A 25,415-nucleotide genomic window follows, 5' to 3' on the forward strand; every position below is an offset into this window, starting at 1 on the left:
GTGCACTATTTTGCTTCATAAGCTTAATGAAGATGAGAATGATGAATGAGATTCGCGTATTGTCATTGTCGCTCCCATGACATGCAAAGGAGTCGCAAGTAGGTACTCAACGTCCGATATCAGATCGAATATTTTGAAAACGCTCTGAAGCTAAACAACTTTTAAAACAAAGTAAAAACTCAAACATAAACTTCTTAAAATAATATGACATTTAAAATGTTGGTGCCGGCACATTTTGTAAACGGCGCCGGCGCCAAGTTAACTTAGATTCTCCCGTTCTATAAATAGGAAAAAAAAACAATATGTTAAATGCACTCGATACGTTCTAAATAAAACGTCACTTGGAATTTAAACCAACAATCGGGACCAGTAAGGTCCAGCTCCACGGCTAGGCGGGCTGCGGTCGCCGCGTGTGTGTCCTCATGTGGCGCGTGATCATGTCCCGGCGGCACGCCGCGTATGGACAAGCAGAACACTTGTACGGCTTCTCTCCCGTATGCGTCCTGTGGTGCGTCGCGAGATGATCAGACCTGGAGAACACTTGGCCGCAAGCCGGGCAAGTGTAAGGCTTGTGCCCGCTGTGCAGCCGAGCGTGGCGCGTCAGCATATCCGAGCGCGCGAAACGCCGCTCGCAAATATCGCACTCGTACGCGCGCTCGCTCTCCGGCACCCTATTCCTGTGTCTAGACGCTACGTGTTTCGCTAAGCGGTCGTGTACCGTGAAGGTTTGTCCGCAAGCGTCGCAAGAGTAGGCAGGGGGCGATTTGGATTTGACAGATAAGTCTAGAGGTACATCTTCGGGCATTTTCTCCCACTGCGGGTAGTGGTTGTTGTTCTGCAGCTGGATGGAGAGCTTGTCGAGCAGACGGGAGAGGCGGCGCCGCTTGTGCAGGTGGCGCGGGCTGCGCGGGGCCTCGGTCACGCTGGTGGTGCACATGTTGGTCGCGCGCGCATCTGGCGCGAACGCTGTCCAGCCTGCGAACAGACAACTAACTTTAGTATAACATAAAAATGAGTAGTTACAATTATACGAGGAAATAAACAAATTATGAATGTTATAATTTCTAACGGATTCGGCAGCGATCCGTTTTGATTAATGCTCTGAGCCAGTTTGACTTTATTCACCTTCGTTTAATTTAAATCAATTTGCACACAACCTTATACCTCCTAAACTGTTCTCAAATTCATATCTCAATGAAAACAGCAGTGGTTTTCGAGGATATCGCATACAGATGTGGCGGTGGCGGGGAACAAGGTAAGGGTTTCATAATAATTATGCATCTATCGGATCAAAAACATTTTCATGTAAAATGTTCCCAAGACAAGATTATATCATAAGGTTCGCCTGACAAAAATTTATCAGATATAATGAAGAGCCAAGCTAAAGTTAGACTTTACAACTACTACACCTTAGTCAAATGACTATTAATGTAATAATTATTAAAAAGTGAATAACTTTTTCAAGCACGAGTAGGTAATACCACTAATGCCCAAGTAAGGTAACGGTAGCAAAATAGACATTCTTATTAGAACAAATAATTAAGTGGATACCAATTCTGGTTAAAGTTACTCAGTCCTACTGTGCTTCTTCGCTAGTTAGAACGGATGTACAATTTAATCTTAAAATTCTTATTGAAAATACCGTTCTACTAATACCAAGATGGTTGTTCCGTAATATTTCCGTATAGCAGGCAAATAGCCACAAAAAACACAATAGTTTTTTTTTTCTGTCACGGGTTAAATGTCGCGAATTTCGGCAGGTGTACTTTTGCACTATTTACCGACCGATTACATTGCACCTTTTCGTTGCCCGTTGCTATCCTAAGCTTCTTATTGGTTAATGTTATGGACCAATCGGATGCCAAGAACCCCCCTTGGCTTATGAGGCGTGGGACATTTTTTTCGTAAACTCAGGTAAGGAGGGGTCTGTTTTGTAATAAATGTTGCTATGGGTCTCCTGGAGGGTTTATACAAAGGATGATGTCATTTCAATCATTGTTGATCCGGTTTGGTACATAAAAGGGACTTGAAGAAGCTAGAATTCAGTCCTTTAGATCCTGTTGGGAGCTTTGATTTTTCATAGACATTTTTAATGGCGAGGCGCGCGCTTTTGTGGGGGATGTTTTGACCGTGGCTAATGTGAATAAATATGTCTACGGGTGTTTTATTATTTGAATAAAAACAAGTTCTCATACTGTTTACTTATTAGGCTATGCTACAGAGTACAGATATAAAAGTTATACTGTGATTTAATAAAATGAGTGTATCCGCAGCAATACTCGTAACTTAACTCTCATGTGCAAAACCCTTCAACCTTCAAACTACATAAATATACAAGTATATAAAATATTGACAGTAAGGATTTCAGTGACATACAGCATGATTACACAAAGTCTCAAAGATGGTGCTTATAACTAAAAATATTAATCAATTATTTAGGCTTAGTCTTAGTTTCTAGTTTATATCGGTACGTAAAGTTCATTTAAATAAATGCTTAATAGCAATTATAAACTATCATGAATCAATTTTGTGTGACTCTATAAATGATTTGATGTTCGATGTATCCACATGATATCTATACTTTATTTTATTAGTTTAATAACCTATCCAAAACTGAAGGGACGATGGAACCTTTGCAAACTGGTACCTACACAAAAATGTAATCAATAACACACTCGTAAACGCATAAAAAAGTATTAAAGTAGGTACCTAAACTACCTAAGTTATACAAATTTGGTCAGAATTAGGTACCTCTAGAAATATGTCGCGTTACTCCTTCCCACCCTGTATAATATGGCAAAAATGTTAATGTGCACTTTGTGCTAGCTTTCGTTCGTGCTTCAGTTTTCGTCCACTTTACATAGTAACAATTAACATCTTTAATATTTAATTTGCTATTTTTATGTAGATTTAAGTAATTTGCATATTGAAACTAGGACTAAGCTAGTATTTATTTATTTATTCCACGAAGATACCTAATATACCTAAGTGAATTGTTTATAAGGAAAGCAATGTGCAAGTAGGTTTATTTTCAAATTTCGTCTAATGGCCGAAAACTAGAGCTAAGCGAAATCTGGCACAATTACCCTATTCGTATTTTTTTTTTACGAAGTCGTAGACGACGTTACTTTTGTTATTGACCTTTAATTTAAGTTATTAAAGCTTTGACAGACGGAGGGATCAAAATGTCTGCATACATAAGGCACCCAGGCAGAGACAGTAGTGGGTGTCTCTAATCTCTCTCTAATAAGTCTCTAATCATTATTGTGATAATTATGTGATTTATATTTATATGGCCAATTGGTCTGAGACATCCCTTTGCCGGACGACCGTAGGAAGCTGGGTGTCTTTTTACTTCTAACTGACAGGTTGTTGTCGTCCGGCGCGGCGTACTGATGGTCAGTGGGCGCCTTTAGGTACAGTCAGCCAAAAACGTGGATTACCACTTTTTGACCCTATGTGTTTGAATGAAGAGTCTAAAAGTAGTAAACCACTTTCTTGGCTGACTGTACAGTTAAGGTAGATATCGTCACTACTTTAAAAAAATCTCGTATCTCACGCTGTTCCTCAAAGTTAAAACGCAGTAAGTCTATATGCATTATACTACAATTTTCTTTTCATTGACAGACGAAGATACAAGTTTTTAAAAAAGTAGTGACGATATGTATTAAATATAGATGCGGATAAAATGCCAAAAATATGTAAACACGACTTTTGGGGGATACAAATTTTTGGCATTTTGTCCTTTCTTTGTTTAATATGTACCTTGACTGTACTTATTTGTAGGCGCTGGCTTTATAACTATATATTATACTCAGTAGTATTGGTTGCCTTGCTTGTGTTCATTTTATTTTACTCTATTTCTTGATGTACTGGATGTACACTTCGTGTTTTTTTCTTTTTTACAGTTATCTGTAGGTAGGTAGGTAAGCACATGTGTGATTAGGGTTGCCAGACGGTCGGGATTTGGCGGGATTTTCCCGATTTTTAACATGTGTTCCCGAATCCCGACAAATTAGAAAATGTCCCGATTTCTCGAAATACTCGAAAATTTCAAATTCCAAACTAGAAATCAAGCTATATTATTTTTCTGGAATGACCGTAAAGCAAGTACTGTAACCCGCGCCTAGTGTGCGAAGCGCGTTGTTGCAATGCGCAGTGCGGGGTGCGCGTGCGGTACGTTTTTTAAAATATTTTGGTTGCTCATCGTGGGTGTCATTTCAATGAACGAATTTCTTGGACACTACATCCTATACCGATTAATGGGTCAATATTGTGGGACTTCGTTAAGTCAAGTCTTTCGTCCCGATTTCGAGAGCACTGGCTTTAGCAAGCTGCTGGCTTCTAAATATCATGGATGATATCCAGCTATTGTCAGAATAAAGTTGAAAGATCGTATTATTAAATAAAATCTGCTAACAGATTCTTTCAGCAATCTTTGCTGTAGATTTATCTATCGAAAAGTAACCACTGCCAGGTAACTAATACCGCATCAACTTATTCCTGGTAAAGTAGATAATATTTGGAGACACGTCTACATTTTCATTGTTTCACAGAAATAGTAAAGAAATTGCCTTTCAGATATGGTATAATGTTGGTTGCCAGGCAGTGTTGAAAATTATTTAAATGCAAGTTTCGTCAACAGAAATCAAGATTTTGACAGCAGTTTGTCGCCGAATTATTTTCAGCGTTCACTTTAATTTTATTTATCTAGTTAGTTGTGATTTGCTTTTAAAAATTATTTTAAATATAATAATTTTGTGATTCAAGATTCAGGCAATTTAAATGGTGGACTAGAAATTATCCAAGAAAAAGCACTCTGAATTTGTCAAATTCGTTACGAATCAGTCCTCTTGATAAGATTTGTATTGTTACTAGCTTTTACCCGCGGCTTCGCCCGCGTAATAAAAGTATTCTTATTGAAACGTTTACAAAAAATAAGATTTTCATTTGGATCCGTAGGTTTCTTTGTAGGTAGGTTCGACTCTATTGATCTAAAAGTGGTAAACCACTTTTTTGGCTGACTGTACCTTACACATATTACTATTGTTTTAAAAGAAATTCTTGCAATGATTGTAGAATTGTTACACAGCGACCACAGCGTAGGTAGTAGGTACGAATATGTATGTATTTTACCTATATAAATATTTATAGTGGGGAAACTTCATACAACCCACATAGCCAGTATCTCGAATCTCAACGCTATGGTCGGTAAGGTAAAAAATACTTCATTGCATTATCGCTTACAATTTTTTCCATTTTGCTTATATTAATTGCAAACGTAAACATATAAAAGGCAAGCAAACAACGATCCTCTTACAGCACATTGAATGTAAAAGTTATTACGGATGCAGGATACTCACCGATGCCTACTTACATACTTATCCCTTCCCCCTGAGCCACCTGCATTTTACACTGCCTAGATATTGATTGCCGACCGATTATTCCGACCCCATTCCCTATTCTTATCCCCGTCCTTATCTCTATCCTTGTCCCCGTCCCCGTCCCGTCCCCGTCCCCGTCCCCGTCCCTCCCCTATCCCTATCCCTATCCCTATCCCTATCCCTATCCCTGTAAGTACGTGAGAAGGAATCCAAATGAGTTCCCCTTAGCACGGAGTAACTTCGCAAGGAGGAAACTTGGGCTGGCAATCCCTGCGCATAGACTACAGAAAACGGGTAAGTCTCTCAAGATAATGGGCGCTCAAGTATATAATAAGATTCCTGAGGCAATTAAGAATGTTGACAGTGAACGTCAATTTATACAAAAGTTAAAAATGTTTTGCCTGACGAAGGCCTATTACTCAGTAAAGGAGTTCCTTGATGAATAAGAGTAGAACATCCTTCAAAACGACATAATTGTATTTATTAATTCTAATTTATTATTATAATTTTTATTACCTATTATTTTTAATTGTGATTTTTTAAATATTATATAAATTGTCCTATTGATCTTTTTTGTATGGTTTTGTTTTAATGTACAAATAATATTAAGACATCTTTTGTGTAATATTTTAACATTATTGTAACAATGTTTGACAGTGTATGATCAGTACCAATAAACGTCTATCTATCTATCTATCTATCCCTATCCCTATCCCTATCCCCGTCCCCATCCCCTATCCCTATCCCTATCCCTATCTGTCCCCGTCCCCGTCCCCGTCCCTGTCCCTAACCCTAACCCTATCCCGTTCCTGTCCCTGTCCCTGTCAAATTATCAAGCTAGGAGGTGAACTTTGAATAATCCTTTCTTAGTGCTCCTCTAAGGAACTTCCGTGTCAATTTAAAATCTCTTGAACCAGAAGTAAAGATAAAAACTAAACCTATACTTATGGCTATATGGACATTTTAACCCTATTTCACAACAACAGGGGAGAAAATTTATTTTCCACCTCATTAAATTTTAAAATCGTTGTATTTATCGTGATCAGCGACCCGATAAACCATAAAAACGATACCCATATTGTGATTTTGACTTACCCCCTTTTGCACCCCTTTAGGGGTCAAATTTTCGAAAACCTGAAACATGTATTTAGTCATATGTCTTTAGGAATCCTCTTGTGAAGTTTCGAATAAAATAGTCAAACTAATGTTATTTCCCCATACAAACTTTGAACCCCCATTTCACCCTTTTAAGAGAAGAATTTTGAAAAATCCTTTCGTAGAGGAGCACTCTACGCCATATAAGGAACCGATGTGCCAAATTTGAAATCTCTAGGACCAGCGGTTTCGGCTGTGTGTTGATATATTACGTCAGTTAGTCAGTCAGTCAGTTTCTTCTTTTATATATTTTTTGATATTTAAACCCCATTGCACTACAACAGGGGAGAAGGTATTTCACTTCTGCCTTGTTAGATTTTAAAAACGTTGTATTTATCGTGATCAGCGACCCGATAAACCATAAAAACGATACCCATATTAGTTTTTTGACTTTATCACCCCCTTTTCACCCTTTTAGGGGTTAAATTTTCAAAAAACCTGAAACACGTCTTTAGTCATATGTTTTAAGGATCCCTCCTGTGAAGTTTCGAATAAACCAGTGAAGCTAACATTGTTTCCCCATACAAACTTTGAACCCCCATTTGACCCCCTTAAGAGGCGAATTTTGAAAAATACTTTCTTAGTGCTCCTCTACACTATATAAGGAACCTACGTGCCAAATTTGACATCTCTAGGACCAGCGGTTTCGGCTGTGCGTTGATATGTCTGTCAGTCAGTCAACATCTTCTTTTATATATTTTTTTGATATTTAAACCCCATTGCACCACAACAGGGGAGAAGGTATTTCACTTCCGCCTCGTTAGATTTTAAAAATGTTGTATTTATCGTAATCAGCGACCCGATAAACCATAAAAACGATACCCATATTGATTTTTTGACTTTATCACCCCCTTTTCACGCTTTTAGGGGTTAAATTTTCAAAAAACCTGAAACACGTATTCAGTCATATGTCTTAAAGAATCTTCCTGTGAAGTTTCGAATAAAATAGTCAAACTAATCTTGTTTCCCCATACAAACTTTGAACCCCCATTTGACCCCCTTAGAAGGTGAATTTTGGAAAATCCTTTCTTAGTGCTCCTCTACACTATATAAGGAACCTACGTGCCAAATTTTAAATCTCTAGGAACAGCGGTTTCGGCTGTGCGTTGATATGTCAGTCAGTCAGTCAGTCAGTCAGTCAGTCAGTCAGTCAGTCAGTCAGTCAGTCAGTCAGCTTCTTCTTTTATATATTTAGATTCAAGATTTCAAAGAATATATATAATTATACAAGTAAAAAAACTTCTATGAGCAGGAGGTGTGCCACAAATGTCTAATACAAACTTATAAAGTATATTCTTTAAATATAACTAAGTTCCTACTTTAATTTCAATGTTTTTTTTTCTTTTCCCGACTTGAGACCTAAAATCCCGAAAAAAAAAATTTTTTTCCCCGATAATCGGGTAATTCGATCTGGCAAGCCTATGTGTGATCGCCATGAATTTGTTTTACCTTTATCTATTTTCTCATACATGACGATTGGGAGTAATAAAAGCATGCTAAAAATCTTCACACATATTTTCGGAATCCTAAATCGCAAAGTAACCGCGTTTAGTAGTGCCACAGAATATATAATAGTACAAGTGTAGTGCATAGTGTTTGAATGCTTTTAGAGCATATTCTAAGTTAGGAAACAGAGTAACGTGGACAACTTAGGTTCTATATTACCGTATTCGATCAAGCGCGATCCATAATAAACAAACCAACTTAAAAATGCACAGCACAGCTTTGGCGAAAGGAATCCTCACCCACACTTATTTACAAAGGAATTCGCGAACGGAAACTTGAAACTCACTTCAAAACAGTTCTCACGAACTCCTAGTCAGCAGAAGTAAGTGTATAAGGTCGTTAGGTCGCAAGACCGGTACCGCCGCCCCCGCGCGCGCGGCCCCCCACGCTTAACACGTCCGTCCCGAGCGATGGTCGGGAGACAACTGACGCAGAATGCACCTGTGCCGAGCGCGGGAGTCGAAATAGGCGAGAGTGAATGCACTTACGTTTTTTTTTAATTGCTAATATAATATGGCTTCTCTTTTTAAGGCGAAGGTGTGGATCATGAGGGCTTTTGAAGTGGTTTTTGACGCGTGATTTTGATTAGGCACATCCCTACGTTGATGCGAAAAAAAACTGTTTGACCACAGACAGAGGAACTATTTATTTATTTATTTAATCTTTATTGCACAAAAGAAAATCTTGCAGTACAAAAGGCGGACTTAATGCTTTAAGGCATTCTCTACCAGTCAACCTCAAGGCTAAGCAGAGAGACTATGTATAATTTTAGGTCCATGTCATCCAGTGTTTGACTGCAATGCAATGACTGCATGTTGTATGAGCGACAGTGGCGCCGTGTGTTCAGTAGCTAAGCCACAGTGTGGCTAAGCGCCATTAATTTTAGACGATATTTGCCAGATTTTATGACCATTTCACGTAGCTAAAACATAGCTAAAATTATGATCATATTAGTCATGAATCAGTCTTATTGATCGTTATTTTATTGCACTTGCGTTGCGTACATTAAAGCTAGGAACATACTACGCGGACGTCCGTCGTAAATCGACCGCGACCGCGACCGATCAGTGTGCACGGACCAAAACATCCAGCGAGCCAGATTTCGATCGGACGTCCATGCGCTCAAGGCCACATCCACGACCGTCGACCGATAGTTTGCACGGTTAAGTGTATATTCATTGTCCAGATCCCCGTCCGCGGTCGCGCGACGACGGACGTCCGCGTAGTATGTTCCTAGCTTTAAGCTAGGAACACACTACGCGGACGTCCGTCGTAAATCGACCGCGGACGGGAATCTGGACAATGGAAATACACATAACCGTGCAAACTATCGGTCGACGGACGCGGACGTGGCCTTGAGCGCACGGACGTCCGATCGAAATCTGGCTCTCTGGATGTTTTGTTCCGTGCACACTGATAGGTCGCGGTCGCGGTCGTTTTACGACGGACGTCCGCGTAGTATGTTCCTAGCTTTACTCGTTTAAAACTTTACGTCACCGCAGGTGCTGCCCTCTACAGTTAATTTGTTACAGATTCAGACTATATACTTGGCGTTGTAGATGTCGCTTTACGATGACTGTTTTGCGGTAATCTGCGACAAGTTGTATCGATCTATCGATAGATAGAGTTCTCGTCCTTCTCGTACAGCGCCATCTATATGAGCTTGTAAATACGAAACACACCTTGCCTTTATACATTTCATACAATCGCCATAGTGGCCGGCCCAAGCACTCACAGATATCTGAACACGTCTCTATCTATTGTCTCAGCCAGGGGTTCCCAAACCTTTTTAAGCAGAAGGGGCACCGTATAATAAAGAATACTATCGTAGGCAGGGGTGTCGTCAAATATGAAATTTCCATGTGCCCACTAGGGGGCACGCCCCACAGTTGGAAAAACGAGCGGATTAATATGATGACTAACTTTACAATTAGCCTGCAATATAAATAAATAAATATTGGGGACACCTTACACACATCTACTTAGCCTCAAACGGCTCAAACTAAGCAAAGAGGAGTGCTAAGCGACGATATACATAATTAAATAGATAAATACATACCTACTTGTATACATAGAAAACATCCATGACTCAGGAACAAACATCTGTGCTCATCACACAAATAAATGCCCTTACCGGGATTCGAACCCAGGACCGCGGCTTAGCAGGCAGGGTCACTACCGACTGAGCCAGACCGGTCGTGAATATAATGAGATCTCTGCGGTACAGTAGGTACGCTACAAACAAAAGGTACTACATAAGTGCGTTTTCACATTTATTATCCGATCCGATATCGGATGTCGGACCGATATCCCATACATTACAGGCGCCATTTTGGATATTTTCTATTAAAATTCTTCCGACATCCGATATCGGATCGGATAATGTGAAAACGGCCTTACAATGCAATCTAGTATATACAGGGTGCCCGGTAATTAATGGACAACCTTTTAACCACCAAGAAGGCACCTTATACTGGCCCAGAAAATCGACTTTAAGGTTTAGTAAAAATCGCCTGGTTTTCGAGATTTTCACACTTTTTAAAATTTTAATACTACCTAAAATTTTAAAAAGTGTGAAAATCTCGAAAACCAGGCGACTTTTACTAAACCTTAATGTCGATTTTCTGGACCAGTATAAGGTGCCCTCTTGGTGGTTAAAAGGTTGTCCATTAATTACCGGGCAGGGGCACCCGGTATAGGTACCTATTTATTTTAGTCAATTATTAATGATTATAAGTAGGTACTTACCTGTATGAAGGTTTTAGTTTTTTTGAGTATATTGCACGAAAAAGCTACAGTTATATTAGTTATATACGAAAAAAGTGGCCTCTTTATTTATTTATTTTTACTAAGTACATATTTCATGTCACACCATACCATATACCTGACATACCTTTTGTTCTGTGACCATACCTTTAACACTTTAAAATAATTCAAAGAATAAACATAATTTATATCGTAATTGACTTTATTTTGAATAAATAAAAATTATTCAATAAACAATAAACATATAAGTACTATAAGTAGTTATTATTTACCAAAACGGGTCCCTCACGTTTACGGAACCCGAATTTTTCAACACGTTTCGCAAAAACCGTGAGTGACCCGGTATAATTAAAATTATTAAACCGGGTCACTCACCATTTTGTTTCATTTAAGTTTTATTCACGACGCAAGTTAAAGTTATAATCAACAAAACCAAAGACATAACTATGAACTAATAAATTAAACTATAACTAAACTAAATCTATAATACCTATAAAATAAAACACTATATAGTATTTTATGCAACTGGTGGTTAAAAGAGGTCAAAAAATGTGAGTGGCGTGGGTAACAATTTGAGGCGAAGCCGAAAATTGTTAATAAAGACGCCACGAGCATTTTTTGACTCAGTTAAACACCGTTGCATACAATACTTTTTTGTCTACGACCAAGCACTTATTTCTCGTGTGTTAAAAAACTCGCAAGTTGAAAGAAAATTAAAAATCAACATATACCTACTTTCAGTCATCTTAGTTATCTAGTGAACCGCCTACCATTTTGAATATGCAGTTTGAGTGCAAACATGAAAATAAAACTGTCTATGGTATGGTTCTTTGAAGCCTGGCCACTAAGACGAATCGAGCCGAGTTGAATCGAGTTCTCATACATTTGAATGCGATTCGACACGTCGCCAATGAACGCAGCAGAAAACGAAGGAGTCTCGACTCTGCGAATTGGTTTGTTAAGTTGGTAGCAATGTATTTACTGAACTGTAACAGCTATATCGTGCTACTGCTACTAAATGTTTTCAGGGTATAGACTAGATAGACTTGTCCTGACATCTTTTATGTAGGGTTTTAAAGTTCTATGCACGACCTTGTAACTCACGAATAACAGTACGGGAGTAGAAAAAATAAAAAATAGTACCTAAGTCGGAGCCGGCCGGTAAGTGCCCAGAAGGCTAGCGGCATTGCATTTAAGTATGTACAATAAAAATAAAATTATTTAAAATGAACAAAACTTCAAAAAAGGGACCCTTTTTTGTGATATCAAGTTTTCAAGAATACTTTTTATTAAAGTTTTTAAGCGCAATTTTCAATTATTTAAAATTTGGCAAAATTGGTCGAGCTCATTCGGTAGTTTCTGAATATTCTCGCATCTGTTTTTTGTAACCCCCGACGCAAAAACGACGGGGTGTTATAAGTTTGACGTGTCTGTCTGTGTGTGTGTGTCTGTCTGTCTGTCTGTGTGTGTATCTGTCTGTAGCATCGTAGCTCCCGAACCGAACGGATAAACCGATTTAGATTTAGGTTTTTTTTGTCTGAAAGCTAAGTTAATCGGGAGTGTTCTTAGCCATGTTTCATGAAAATCGGTGTACTATGTCGCGGTCGGGGGTTTTTTCAAAATTTTAATTTTGTGGTTAGGTTATTCTTTTCTTATCTTGGTTTGAATCTAGCCAAATAGCCGCATTCCTTTCCATTTTAGCATGTTCGCTCCTGTAGCGTCTTAATATACACCCTTCAATTGTTGAAAGCAGTAAAGCAAATTTGTCAACTTTTAAAGCTTAACAAATCAAGTTTTCGAAATCGTTTAGGAACTAGAAATCATGGCGTCAGAGCGGTCAGAGCATCTGCCTACGACCTAGTTTAAGACTTTATACATGAAACGAAGCTATCCCATACACATTTGCGGTATTTACAACCCTATAGAACTGTTCAGATATTACGCGTCTGCAAAATGAATAACTTATTCAAATCTCTGTAACTGAGGCAACGGGATCGCTTTTTTAAAGCACATCAAGGAAAGGCCTAGAAATAAAAGACCTGGGGGCCGATTTTTGAATCTCACGGCGTTCGAATTCAGAAAATTGTCACTGAAAATAGTAGGCAATTTCGGTGACAATTTTCTGAATTCGAACGCCGTGAGATTCAAAAATCGGCCCCCTGTTTCTAGGATATGCGGTAACTAGCGAAATATTTACATTAAAAATTAAATAGTCCCTGCGCTCAAATATACTTTTTTTAAAACAAAGTGGATACAGATAGTAAATAATAATATTGCAGGACATTCTTACACACATTGAGTCTCACGGTGTAAGCTCAAGAAGGCTTGTGTACTAAGTACTTACTCGGACAGCGACATACATTATGTATAAGTATAAGAGACATAGAAAACATCCATCAATTATAAATTTGTGCTCATCACACTGATAGACATTTTAACATTCCTAACCTAATATACTAAGAACAATCACAAGAAAACTCGCTTCAATGTACAAAAAACAGAAACCAATCAAAATCTACAACTTTAGTCCAACTACTTACCGTTCTCTCAGAAAAAAACTGTTATAAAATAATTGTTTCTTAATCCGCGTCACAGCGCGTAGGCTATTTTTAGTATTAAAAGACGAGTTTTTATTTTTAAATTCTCTTGAAAATTTTCCTAATACTTAATGGCAAGTATTTTTCAGCCTTTACAAATGTAAACTCACGCCTGTATTCCCAAACGGGGTAGGCATATTACATGAAACTGTAAGCTTCAGTGCCAATTGATTGAAAGAAATAGTTATTTGTTATACAAGGGGGCAAAGTTGTATTTTAACGCCGAGTGCGGAATTGAAAAACGAGCAAGCGAAAGGATTCTATAGTTGAACCACGAGCGAAGCGAGTGGTTCGAAAATAGAATCCTGAACTTGCGAGTTTTTTAACACACGAGAAGTAAAATACATTTTCCCCACACTAGCTCGGAAACACGTGTTTTGTCCTTTAATACCAGGGGGTAAAAACGCATTTTATCCACTAGTGGGTAAAGTAATTTGACCTTGAATAAAGTCAAATTAACTGCTTTAAAATTGATAAAAGTAGGTGAATCTAGTAATGGAGATGATTTACCACCTGTGGAACTACTGGAAGCAGTGATAAACGCATTTTTTGCGTTATAGTTTCCTCGCTATAGTGAGGGGAAAGTTTTGTGTTACACTCGGGTGCAAATGTATTTTACTTCTCGTGTGTTAAAAAACTCGCAAGTTCAGGATTCTATTCTCGAACCACTCGCTTCGCTCGTGGTTCAACTATAGAATCCTTTCACTTGCTCGTTTTTAAATTCCACACTCGGCGTTAAAATACAACTTTGCCCCCTTGTATAACAAATAACTATTGCACCCGAGTGTAACACAAAACTTTTCGTCTCACAATAGCGAGGAAACTACAACGCAAAAAATGCGTTTATCACTGCTTCCAGAAGTTCCACAGGTGGTAAATCATCTTTATTACTAGATTAACCTACTTTTATCAATTTTAAAGCAGTTAATTTGACTTTATTCAAGGTCAAATTACTTTACCCACTAGTGGATAAAATGCGTTTTTACCCGCTGATATTAAAGGACAAAACACGTGTTTCCGAGCTAGTGAGGGGAAAATGAAATTGTGATTCAGGACTTGTTTTTAATCTTATTTATTTTATAAGCCATACATCTAATTTGATTAAGACGGCTAGTGATTCAGTACTTAATAAATTCAATATTATTCTTGAAATCTTAATGTCTCAATCTATCAACTAATTTTGTTAAATTTTGTGTCTCTTGACGTAACATTCACGTTACGTCAAATTATCTAAAAGAACATATACTAAACAATAATGTAATATAAATCTATCCATCATGCAAACTGTGTTTAGTCTAACTATACGATAATCAAATATTTAGGCTCCTTTTAGTGAACTGTATGTTCTTATAAGGAAATAAAGAATCTCAAACCGAAACCTATACTTACTGTGAATAAGTCGTAAAAACCTACCTGGATTTTTATGCTAATTTAAGCTAGATTGTCCTATATATGTTACGGGCACTTACGGGCAATGAGCGATGGCAGAGGACAAAGTCATTTTTATCTCCATCTTTGGAACTCGCCTTTCGGTTCGTATCATAAAATAACACTCCTGTTTTAATGTATCTCATTATGAAACAGTCACATAAATAACTTTTACTTATAAATTGTTAAATGTTTAATCAGTCGGCTACTTTCGTTAATAATATGCGATTTAACTAACAATATTTCGGACCATTATTTTTTATATTAATTAGTAACAGTAACAGAAGGATTAAGGAAACTGTAAATGAAGTGTTAAACTGATTGTATACGACGGTTTGTTTCTTATAAAAGTTATAAACAATAAACAACAGCTTTTTTACACATGGACCCCAACACCAACTTGGAACCAAGTTGCAGTACTAGGCTACTAGGTACTTTTTTTTAAGGAGTGGTAAAATGCATTACGCATTCCCCCCAGCCTGGGAAGCCATTGGGGGGGATATGTGGGACTCCATCCTACGTATCACCTTTTCTAGTGAGAGGAGGAGAGGAGGTGTACCCACTAAAAACCACTCCTACGGGCGACGTAGCTGTTAGGAAAGAACCATGGGATGTCGGAGATTCTGCGTTGACCCCTTCCAGCGACCGTGGTCTAATACCAGAGTGCCTACACTGACGAAAATGAGGGCCAGAAACTCGTGACCCTCTCCTAGCCTAGCGTGAGGCTACTAGTACTAGGTACTTATGGTAACTGGATGCCTGCCGACGTTGCAGTTGTGTTCTAAGACAAGTGAAATATTTGCATTGGCGCGCAGTATTGTTTATTATGACTCTTAATTTATTTTTGTTTAGCGGTGTTAAATTCTGAAGTTTAAGAATGGTATTTGAAATGAGGATAGGTAGTTTTAAATAGTGTTAATATACTAAAATTTAATAGCCTAAGTATACCTCGATAGATACCTTTTTAATAACAGCAATTGATGATTGGATTTTAATGATATAGTATTATTGAAATAGTACGATATTTTTGGCGCTAAATCGCGTAGTTGTATTTATAAAACATGTTTCTTTAATTTAGGAACTAAATATGAATAAATGTCGAAAAAAATATTATGTATTTAGTGAGCAATATTTTTTAATATCGATTTACCTAAGTTAAAATATAACTACGCAAATATTGTATGCCGGCGGCAAAAGGCACGTCAGGAATCGCTAACGTAGGACAGATATGACCGTAACTATTATACATACACACAAATTGTCAAATAAAACTAACAAAAATTAAATATTAGACTGGAGTTTTGTGTCATATTACCTAATGACGAATATTAAAAACTTTCTGTTTATGAAAACATGTACAAACTTTCTATAAAATCGGACAATTAACTCTTGTGAAAATGTAGCCAGTAATAATAATAAACAAATCTCAAAGAATATTGGAAATGCTAATAAAGACGTTTATAAATAATTTACACGCATACAGCAAAAAGAGATTATTCAAATCGCACTGCAAATTAAAATATTAAACCCCTAAAATGCCGCCGGTGAAAAAATCGCGAAACGCAAAAAAAAAACCACTTACCGCTCACATCCAGCATTTGAAAATTTCCAGCGACCGCCATCACTACACAAAAAAAAACTTTGTCTATGCGTGAGATGTAGCGCGTGCGAGCTCCGAAGACGGAATGAGTACCGTTAGCTCAAATCAGAGACGTCATTGGGGTAAGAAATAATAAATAATACTTAAGCGTGGCTATCGTGAGAACGGGGGTGGCTCGCGACTACGCAGCTGCTACAGACGCACCTATAATCGCTCCGACACACGCCTACTTGTTATTATTATTGCGCCTTGAGATGGTGGATACTTTTCGCGCACATTTTGGCGTAGGTGGCTTTAAAAAAAAGGTTCTAGAAACCAATGATTACATAGTATTTGTAGTAGCGTATAATTTGTTATTTTTGCTTTTTATTAAATATAAGGTGCATTAGGGTAATTCTGAAAGTCGTCTAATTTCGAAAGTCGCACAAAAATCACTATTAAATATTTCCATCATATAAAGATTCCCCTTTCGGAATTACCAGAGCATTTCTGTCATTCGGAATTACCCTAATGCACCTTATTTGAATGTCTGACACAACACACATTTCATAAGTATATAAAATACTAGCTTTTGCCCGCGACTGCAAAAAGTAGCCTTAAGCTACTTCCAAGGTGTTTCTAACGAGGAGAATCATAATAAAGTTGTTATGATATTTCAGTAAGTAATTGTTGACGAGATTTAAGAAAACACACTTTTTTCTGGCTCAGACATCAAAAAAGACGCCAGAGAATTCAGCGTTGAGCGTGTACGACTGTACGTTCAACGTTGTACGAGTATATGAAAAATTATTATTAATTAAATTTTAAAGTAGGTTTCGTAATCCTTTTGGTATAGTAGCACAGTACCTGTACCTCTTTAGTAAATTCACGTTGGACGTATAATTATTGTAAGTACTGTCATACAATAAGTAATGTAATACGGAAGTATGCGGTAGTATAAAGTACTAACAACAAGAACAAATCGATGTTTTCATATGATACTGAAACGTTAAAACCTCCTTCTTGCGTTGCCACGCACCGGCGCTGGCAAATACCAAATGACATTTCGCACATAAGATCCGAAAAACTCAGTGGTACGAGCCGGGATTCGAACCTGCGATCTCCTGTAGGCCTAGCACATGATGGCCGCGAGAGTATGTCGCCGCGAGATAGGTCACACGTCTTCTTCTAATTGTATAAATGACATAAGGACGGGTAGTCTATCTCGCGGCGACATACTCCCGCGGCCATCATGTGCTAACCCTGCTGATTGAAAGTCGCTCGCTCTTACCGCTAGGCCACCAGCGCTTTTTGAAACGTTAAATAAAACCATACAAACAAATTATAGTTTTAATCTAAGGAGTCTTATATTATTTGTTTATGCTTTTAATATCTTCCTAGATATTGAGTTATATATATATGATACACACAGGCATCTTCTGGGCGAACTCACTCCATGGTAGGATGTGTAGGCCACGTCTTTGCCTTTGGCTTTGGCTAGTCTGTGGCCAAGAGTAAGCCCATTTGCAATAAAAAAATACAATAAAAACCCTAAATATAAACTGAAATAAAAATTCCCCTCTCGAGAATGTGCCGTAAATTTTGTTTGTAATGTAGAAAATTTTCGACTTAACTCATTTAAAATTAGTAGGAAAATGAACCTGTCACATCATGGAGTACAGAGGGAAAAACTAATTTTAGACCATAAGCGACAACTACACGTTAAAAAAATATAAAATATTTTTAATTTAGTTATTGTTCGAAATAGTGTTCAGAAATCGAAGGAACTGGCGGTATCTCCCGAGCTCCCGACACAAAATCTCCGAGATTCCAGCCTTTTACTAATTATGTAATTGTTAAACCAAATATTGTATCTTTTTCGTATTTTGTGTCATCATAGCCCTCAAGATTAGTTCTTAAGGTCCCTTTAAGATTTAAGGCCAGGTGATAGCGTGGGAATGGCGGGCGGCGCGTCACAAGGGCGCAGGAGGCGCACCTGTCCCTCTCTTGCGAGGGGGCTGGTATGAGACGGAATACCTACAGGTCTTAGCTTAGTGTCAAAAGTTTTAGCAACATCTAGATTTTGTAGGATTTTTTTATTCAGTTTTTATACATACATACATACATACTATCACGCCTGTATCCCATGAAGGGGTAAGCAGAGCACATGAAACTTCTCAAGTTTCAGTGCCAGTCTTGGCAAATAAGGGGCTGAAAGAAAACGAAACTGTGACATTGCAGTAACAGGTTGCCAGCCTCTCGCCTACGCCACAATTTGCCCCATATCCCACAGTCGCCTTCTACGACACCCACGGGAAGAAAGGGGGTGGTGAAATTCTTAACCCGTCACCACACGGTTTTTATACATGTCTGAAAACGATTATTAATAAATAAAATTAAATGTATACTAAAAACTATTCAGGAAATAAACGTAAATAAGTAAATTTCAAAATAATAAAATAAATATGTATGTACGTATGAAATACATTTATATAGTATTAAGTTACACCATAAATTGTAGCAAGTACAATATCAATATCACGCATAGTTATTATCACGCAATAGTTGAATTATTTTACATTTCAGTTAAAAAAAGAATACTAATTGATACATCAAATGTGTAGATTCGTTTTGGTTGGCATAAATATATTTTCGGAGATATTAAGCTTATTTCGTAGGAACTAAATAGATAGAATTATATCTATAAAAACCGGCCAAGTGCGAGTCGGACTCGCGCACCGAGGGTTCCGTACAAACCTGCATTTGATATGAATTTCAACTTGATAGCTCTACGCGTTCATGAGGAAAAAAGTAATAAGTTTATATTTATTAAAAAATATATATTTTGTAATGTAACTAAAAATTTAAGGTTTTCGGAATTTTTCCTTTATGTGTGCTATAAAACGTTGCTTCATGCCAAATTTCAAGATTCTAGGTCGACTGGTAGTACCCTTTAGGTTTTGATTCCCTTGCGAGTACTTGCGAGTTTCAAAATATGCAGCTTAAATTGCTGTTTCTTTTGATTGCGTTGACATAGAAGTTTGATTTTGTTACAGCTTAAAGGTATTATAGACCTGAGTATTTGGTATGAATTTCAATTTAATACCTCTACGCGTTTATGAGGAAATGGGTAGTAAGGTTAAAATTATTAAAAAAAAATATATTATGTGATGTAACTAAAAATTTATGATTTTCGTAATTTTTCCTTTATCTATGCTATAAGACGTTGCTTCGTACCAAATTTCAAGATTCTGAGTTCACGGGAAGCACCCTGTAGGTTTTGATTCCCTTGCAAGTGTCGAAAATTTGCGGCATAAACGGCTGTATCTTTTGATTGCGTTGGCTTAGAAGTTTGATTTTTTCACAGCTTCAAGGGACAGTAGACCTGAGTAATTGATATAAATTTCAGCTTCATACCTCCACGCGTTCCTGAGAAAAAGGGTCTTGACAGACGGACGGACGGACGGACAGACGGACAACAAAGTGATCCTATAAGGGTTCCGTTTTTTCCTTTTGAGGTACGGAACCCTAAAAATTGACAAATATATTAAAACGGGACACTTACGAATTTTTAGGCCAAACCGACTGATCAACTTTCAACAAAAATACGTGACGTGAGTGACCCACAGTATATTTAACATGTATAATTATATATTATTTGACGAACATCAAACAAAAATCGACCAAGAAAGTATTATTGATGTATTATTTCTGAAATAATTGTGTTGATATTTGTTCGTTTTCTAGGTTTTATATGTGTTAACAGCATTTGATATTAAACGAACAGCAAAACTCAGATACCTACAAATTACAATGAAAGACCTTACTAATCGCCTTAGGCTATCACTACTAGTATTTCCATTAAAGCAACAGTAAGTATTCTTGTTTGCCACAGTATAAAAAAACGATAAATTACGGTACATTGTGAGTGTGACGTCACAGGGGGCGCCAGTATAAGCAGTAACAATAACGTCAACCAATCACCACCCCATCTCAAGACACCCACGTTCCCACGGGCACACCTGGAGTGCGGTGCGATGTCAATAATCATAAAAGCTCTAGATTAAATGGTTAAGAGTCCCAATTCGACAGCCAGTCTGGGGCTACCTAATGATTCTCCGACAATTTTTTTGCCGATTATTGATTCGCCGACAACGATTCGCCGAATGCCGTTTAGCCGAATAATCAAACTATCGCTGTCACTTTTGGTCGAATAACGTTACGTAGAATCTTGGTTCGCAAACAGTTCCTTCTGTGCAAATTATCCGAACTATTATTGGACATTTTTCATTTAGCAAAGTAATATTTTCGTTTAAGCCATGTTTAGTCGAATAACGTTTCACATTTTATACACTGTTAAAATATTTTTACTACTCCCGTACTGTTATTCGTGAGTTACAAGGTCGTGCATAGAACTTTAAAACCCTACATAAAAGATGCCAGGACAAGTCTATCTAGTCTATACCCTGAAAACATTTAGTAGCAGTAGCACGATATAGCTGTTACAGTTCAGTAAATACATTGCTACCAACTTAACAAACCAATTCGCAGAGTCGAGACTCCTTCGTTTTCTGCTGCGTTAATTGGCGACGCGTCGAATCGCATTCAAATGTATGAGAACATTGAGAACTCGATTCAACTCGGTTCGATTCGTCTTAGTGGCCAGGCTTCAAAGAACCATACCATAGACAGTTTTATTTTTAACCGACTTCAAAAAAGGAGGAGGTTCTCAATTCGACTGAATGTTTTTTTTTTTTTTTTTTTTTTTTTTTTTTTTGTATGTATGTTACTCGATATCTCCGAGAAGCGTGGACCAATTTTCAAAATTTTTTTTTTGATCGAACGGGTATAACCCCGAGATGGTCCCATTGGCACCAAGTCGGGGTCTGATGATGGGATCTTGGAGAAATCGAGGGAAGTCTTCAAATGTTATGTATTTTTCAAAGGTACACCAGTATTTACGCCTGATGGTAATCATTTTATGTGGCTGAGCTGATGATGGAAGGTCAACTCCTCAATGGTTAGGAGTTAAAGGATAATTCTTTCACTACTGTACTTATATTCGGACTGATACTAGGAACCACTAAAAATCAACAAATAAATTAACTTTTTAACAAAAAATAAAACCGCCTTCAAAAAAAGCCTGTTACAAAACACGGAGAAACTAAAAAGCCAAAAATAATAAACCTTCGAATTCAGATTTCTTATCGGATTGCAATAATCTAAACATTCAAATTATAAACAAATCAATTATTTTTGGAGTCGGGGCCAGCCTGCGTATGGTTGGGTGGGGCAAACAGGAAATAGCAAGGCGACGAACAGGTCTGGTACCGACTACAAAAATAATTGATTTGTTTATAATTTGGATGTTTAGATTATTGCAATCCGATAAGAAATCTGAATTCGAAGGTTTATTATTTTTGGCTTTTTAGTTTCTCCGTGTTTTGTAACAGGCTTTTTTTAAAGGCGGTTTTATTTTTTCATGTTTGCACTCAAACTACATATTCAAAATGGTAGGCGGTCCACTAGATAACTAAGATGACTGAAAGTAGGTATTTGTTGATTTATAATTTTCTTTCAAAATAAGTGCTTGGTCGTAGAAAAAGTATTGTATGCAACGGTGTTTAACTGAGTCAAAAAATGCTCGTGGCGTCTTTATTAACAATTTTCGGCTTCACCTCAAATTGTTACCCACGCCACTCACCTTTTTTGACCTCTTTTAACCACCAGTTGCATAAAATACTATTCCAACGAATGAATTATCGCTGTTGTAAAAAAATTACGCAATTAATAGACACTTTTTTTTCTTACATTCATACATACATATAATCACGCCTGTAGCCCATAAAGGGGTAGGTAGAGCACAATGAACTACTAAGTTTCAGTGCCACTCCTGGCAAAAAGGGGTTGAAAGAAATCCAGATTGTGACATTGCAGTGACAGTGCCACAATTTAACCCATACCCCACCCACCCACGGGAAGAAAGTTCTTAAACAATGTATAATGTGAAATTCTTTTCGTTGCGGTAATAATTAACATATACTGGCAACATTATGTTCTTGAAAAATATTGGTGAATTGAAAACAACAATACATAATTTACTAAAATTAATCCTTGGAATCAGAACATGATGATTAATATAAATAAGTAAATGAAATAAATGTGAATTACTCTTACAAACGATCTAACAACTAGATTTTTGATTCCGCAGAACACTTTGTACGCAAGTTCCAGGCTCCAGCCAACTCACCAAAAAAATACCAAATGATTACTCGACCTATTGTGTTTCGACCAATTTTGTGTCGGCCAATTTTTACAATTACTAAATGATTATTCGTCGAAAAGTAAATCGGTGTATCAAATTTCTGCCTACCGACTCCGTTTACGAACGAATATTATGCGAAATAAGAATCTTCCAATCGTTATTCGGCCAAAACAGACGTCGGCGAATCGTTGTCGGCGTACCGAAAATCGGCGTATTTTATTTCGTAATATCAATCGGGCACCCCAGTCTGGCCTAGTAGACGGAGTGCTGGCAGGATTTTGCAGTAGGTCCTTGAGGCAACCTGGAAAGGTGCTTAGATGCTACGTTTATCATAGCCAACCTCAAGTCTGCAGGACTACGAGCTGGGGAGCGGGGCTAAATCGAGCTATGAATTCAAAATTTGATTTACTGTGAATTAAAATAAATACTATTTTCTATTTATTTATTTCCAAATGTGAAGGTGAGTTACGGCACATTGCGAGTGTGACGTCACAAGGGGCGCCAGAGTAACAACCTCCCCAACTCGAGACTCCCACGTTCCCACGGGCACACCTGGAGTGTGCTGCGATTTGAATTATAAGATAAAATTAATGTGACAAATAAAGTAACACTGATAATACTTGTATTATAGGTATTTAACCCGTCTTAGTCGTGCAAAAAATAAATTACTGTTAAAAAAATGTAAGATTGCAAAATATGATCCTCCTGGATAATTCAGCCAGCCGTCATATGCATAGAGCGGCCAAAATTATCATATAAACATCTGAACACACTTTATTTTCAAGGCGTTAAGAGTGCGCGTTCACATATTTTTGAGCACATCTACAGTTCCGATACTAGAAAAACACACCTACCTTTCACCTGAACTTCAAATGTGTTTTAAATAAAAATAATATAATAATTTGCATATTTTTTATCCCGCGAGCTCTTTCTAGGAATTGCTCATTATATTAAATTGGTACGGTAGATATTAAATATAGATGCGGACAGAGTGTCAAAAATATGGATCGACAACCTTAACGTATAAGTAATAAATTCGTGTATACTTATGTTTGGCACTTTGTTGGCATCTTTAAAATAAAATGACTTTTCGATTCCTCCCGTCCTTAAGAGGGATTTGATAGTCTACCAGAGTCTGCTGCTGATGAATATAAATAATTACTCACTTAAAAGCCAAGGAACACGGGTACTTCTTGCGTCTGTAATATCTAATTAATAAATCGATACGACCTTCAAGAAAAGAACGTACACCTATCTTAAAAGGCAACAACGCACGGAACGCACCTCCAACACTTCGGGTGTCATCAGTGCTCGCTTACACCAAAGAGCTGCTTGTTTGCTTTCTTTCGCATTAAAAACACGGAAGAAACTTTATTAAAATTGTTGTCAATCACGGGATGGGTTTAATTTTAACTTTGAGTTAGGTAGGTACCATACAAATCTTTCAGAGATACATTACAAATTATAATCAAAATAATTATTAATAGGAACTGAAGTCATTGCATATGAATAAATTATTATAGTATGAATTTTCTGAGATGCACTTTTCGGTTTTGCCCTAATCTGTTAAACAATGGCCTTTGTTTCAACAGCACGTGCTAAAGTCTCAAGTTAAAAAGCAACTATCATTAAATAAGGTTCAAATCCATAAAAAGCCCTTTCGGAGATAACACGTTTTGTCATCTTCAAAAAAAATTACCTGCACACTGCAAACTGTTTAATAAATTTGAACCTTATTGCTATCATGATAGTTGCTTTTTAACTACACTGAGACATTAGCATAACCGCGGCGAATAATAGAAACAAAGGCCTTTGTTTAGCAGATTAGGGCAAAACCGAAAAGTTCATCTCAGAAAATTCATACTATAATTAAGTGATTTTATACCTAAATATTATTGTCCATGAAATAAATGTATAATACGGAATAAATGTCTTAAATATAAAAATATAGTTTGATACGATGCATAGTTTTAATTACTCGATATTTAAAACGTGAGTGACCCGTTTGTAAAATTATAACATTTAATCAAACTAAATTTTAATATTACTTGTAATAATTTAAGTAAACTATTAAAAATCACGCTGTATTTTAAAAATATGTTTTATAAAACATTTAACAGCAGTTTTTTTACTGGGAAATTGTAAGGGCCTCCGAACTTCAGTTGTGAGTGACCCTTTTACCATGATACTCAAACCATATTTTTCCTCTAATTTTAAAGAGTACAACCCTCTTATTTGTCAACATTTGCAACCTACGCTATTCTATACCACCGCTCGTGGGAACGCAAATGTACTCATTGCAACTCAGTTCCAAAACGTCTCAACTCTCATATGAATCTTACAACTTTATGACTTTTAGTTTCAAGCAAGTATTCGCAAAATCTTTCCCTAGGGGAGTTTCTTATAACACCTGGGCTATTATTCCAATGGCCTTTACTACATTACCATTATAAATAGACCTTAGATTATTTGACTTTATAAAGGATTTAAGTATCTTACTTAACTGGTTGATAAATAGCGTGATGAATTACATCGCCGGCCCTCCCTTCAAATTTATTAGTGACTTAAGGACAATGCACTTTGTAGTCAAATAATAGTTATTTGTGCAAGAGTAAAGTTAGTTTTTAACTACGATTTAAGAAAAATAATCTTATTTTTTTAGGCACATTGAGCATATTATATGTCTATGAGATGCAAATAAGTTTGGTCCGCGAGGACTTATGTAATATGACGGC

General features: G+C 37.1%; 1 protein-coding gene across 1 annotated transcript; it reads right to left on the reverse strand.

Annotated features, from left to right (window-relative positions):
* On the reverse strand, nucleotides 1-16,492 carry LOC125241415 (zinc finger protein 502-like). Its single transcript, XM_048149892.1, has 2 exons — nucleotides 16,419-16,492; nucleotides 1-975 (listed from the first exon to the last, which is right to left on the reverse strand). Exons 1-2 carry the CDS (start codon nucleotides 16,456-16,458, stop codon nucleotides 389-391), a joined length of 627 nt encoding a protein of 208 aa, XP_048005849.1. The 5' UTR covers nucleotides 16,459-16,492; the 3' UTR covers nucleotides 1-388.
* Between the last annotated feature and the right edge of the window lie 8,923 nt (nucleotides 16,493-25,415).

The sequence above is a fragment of the Leguminivora glycinivorella genome, chromosome Z, assembly GCF_023078275.1.
Source record: "Leguminivora glycinivorella isolate SPB_JAAS2020 chromosome Z, LegGlyc_1.1, whole genome shotgun sequence".
Taxonomy (NCBI): domain Eukaryota; kingdom Metazoa; phylum Arthropoda; class Insecta; order Lepidoptera; family Tortricidae; genus Leguminivora; species Leguminivora glycinivorella.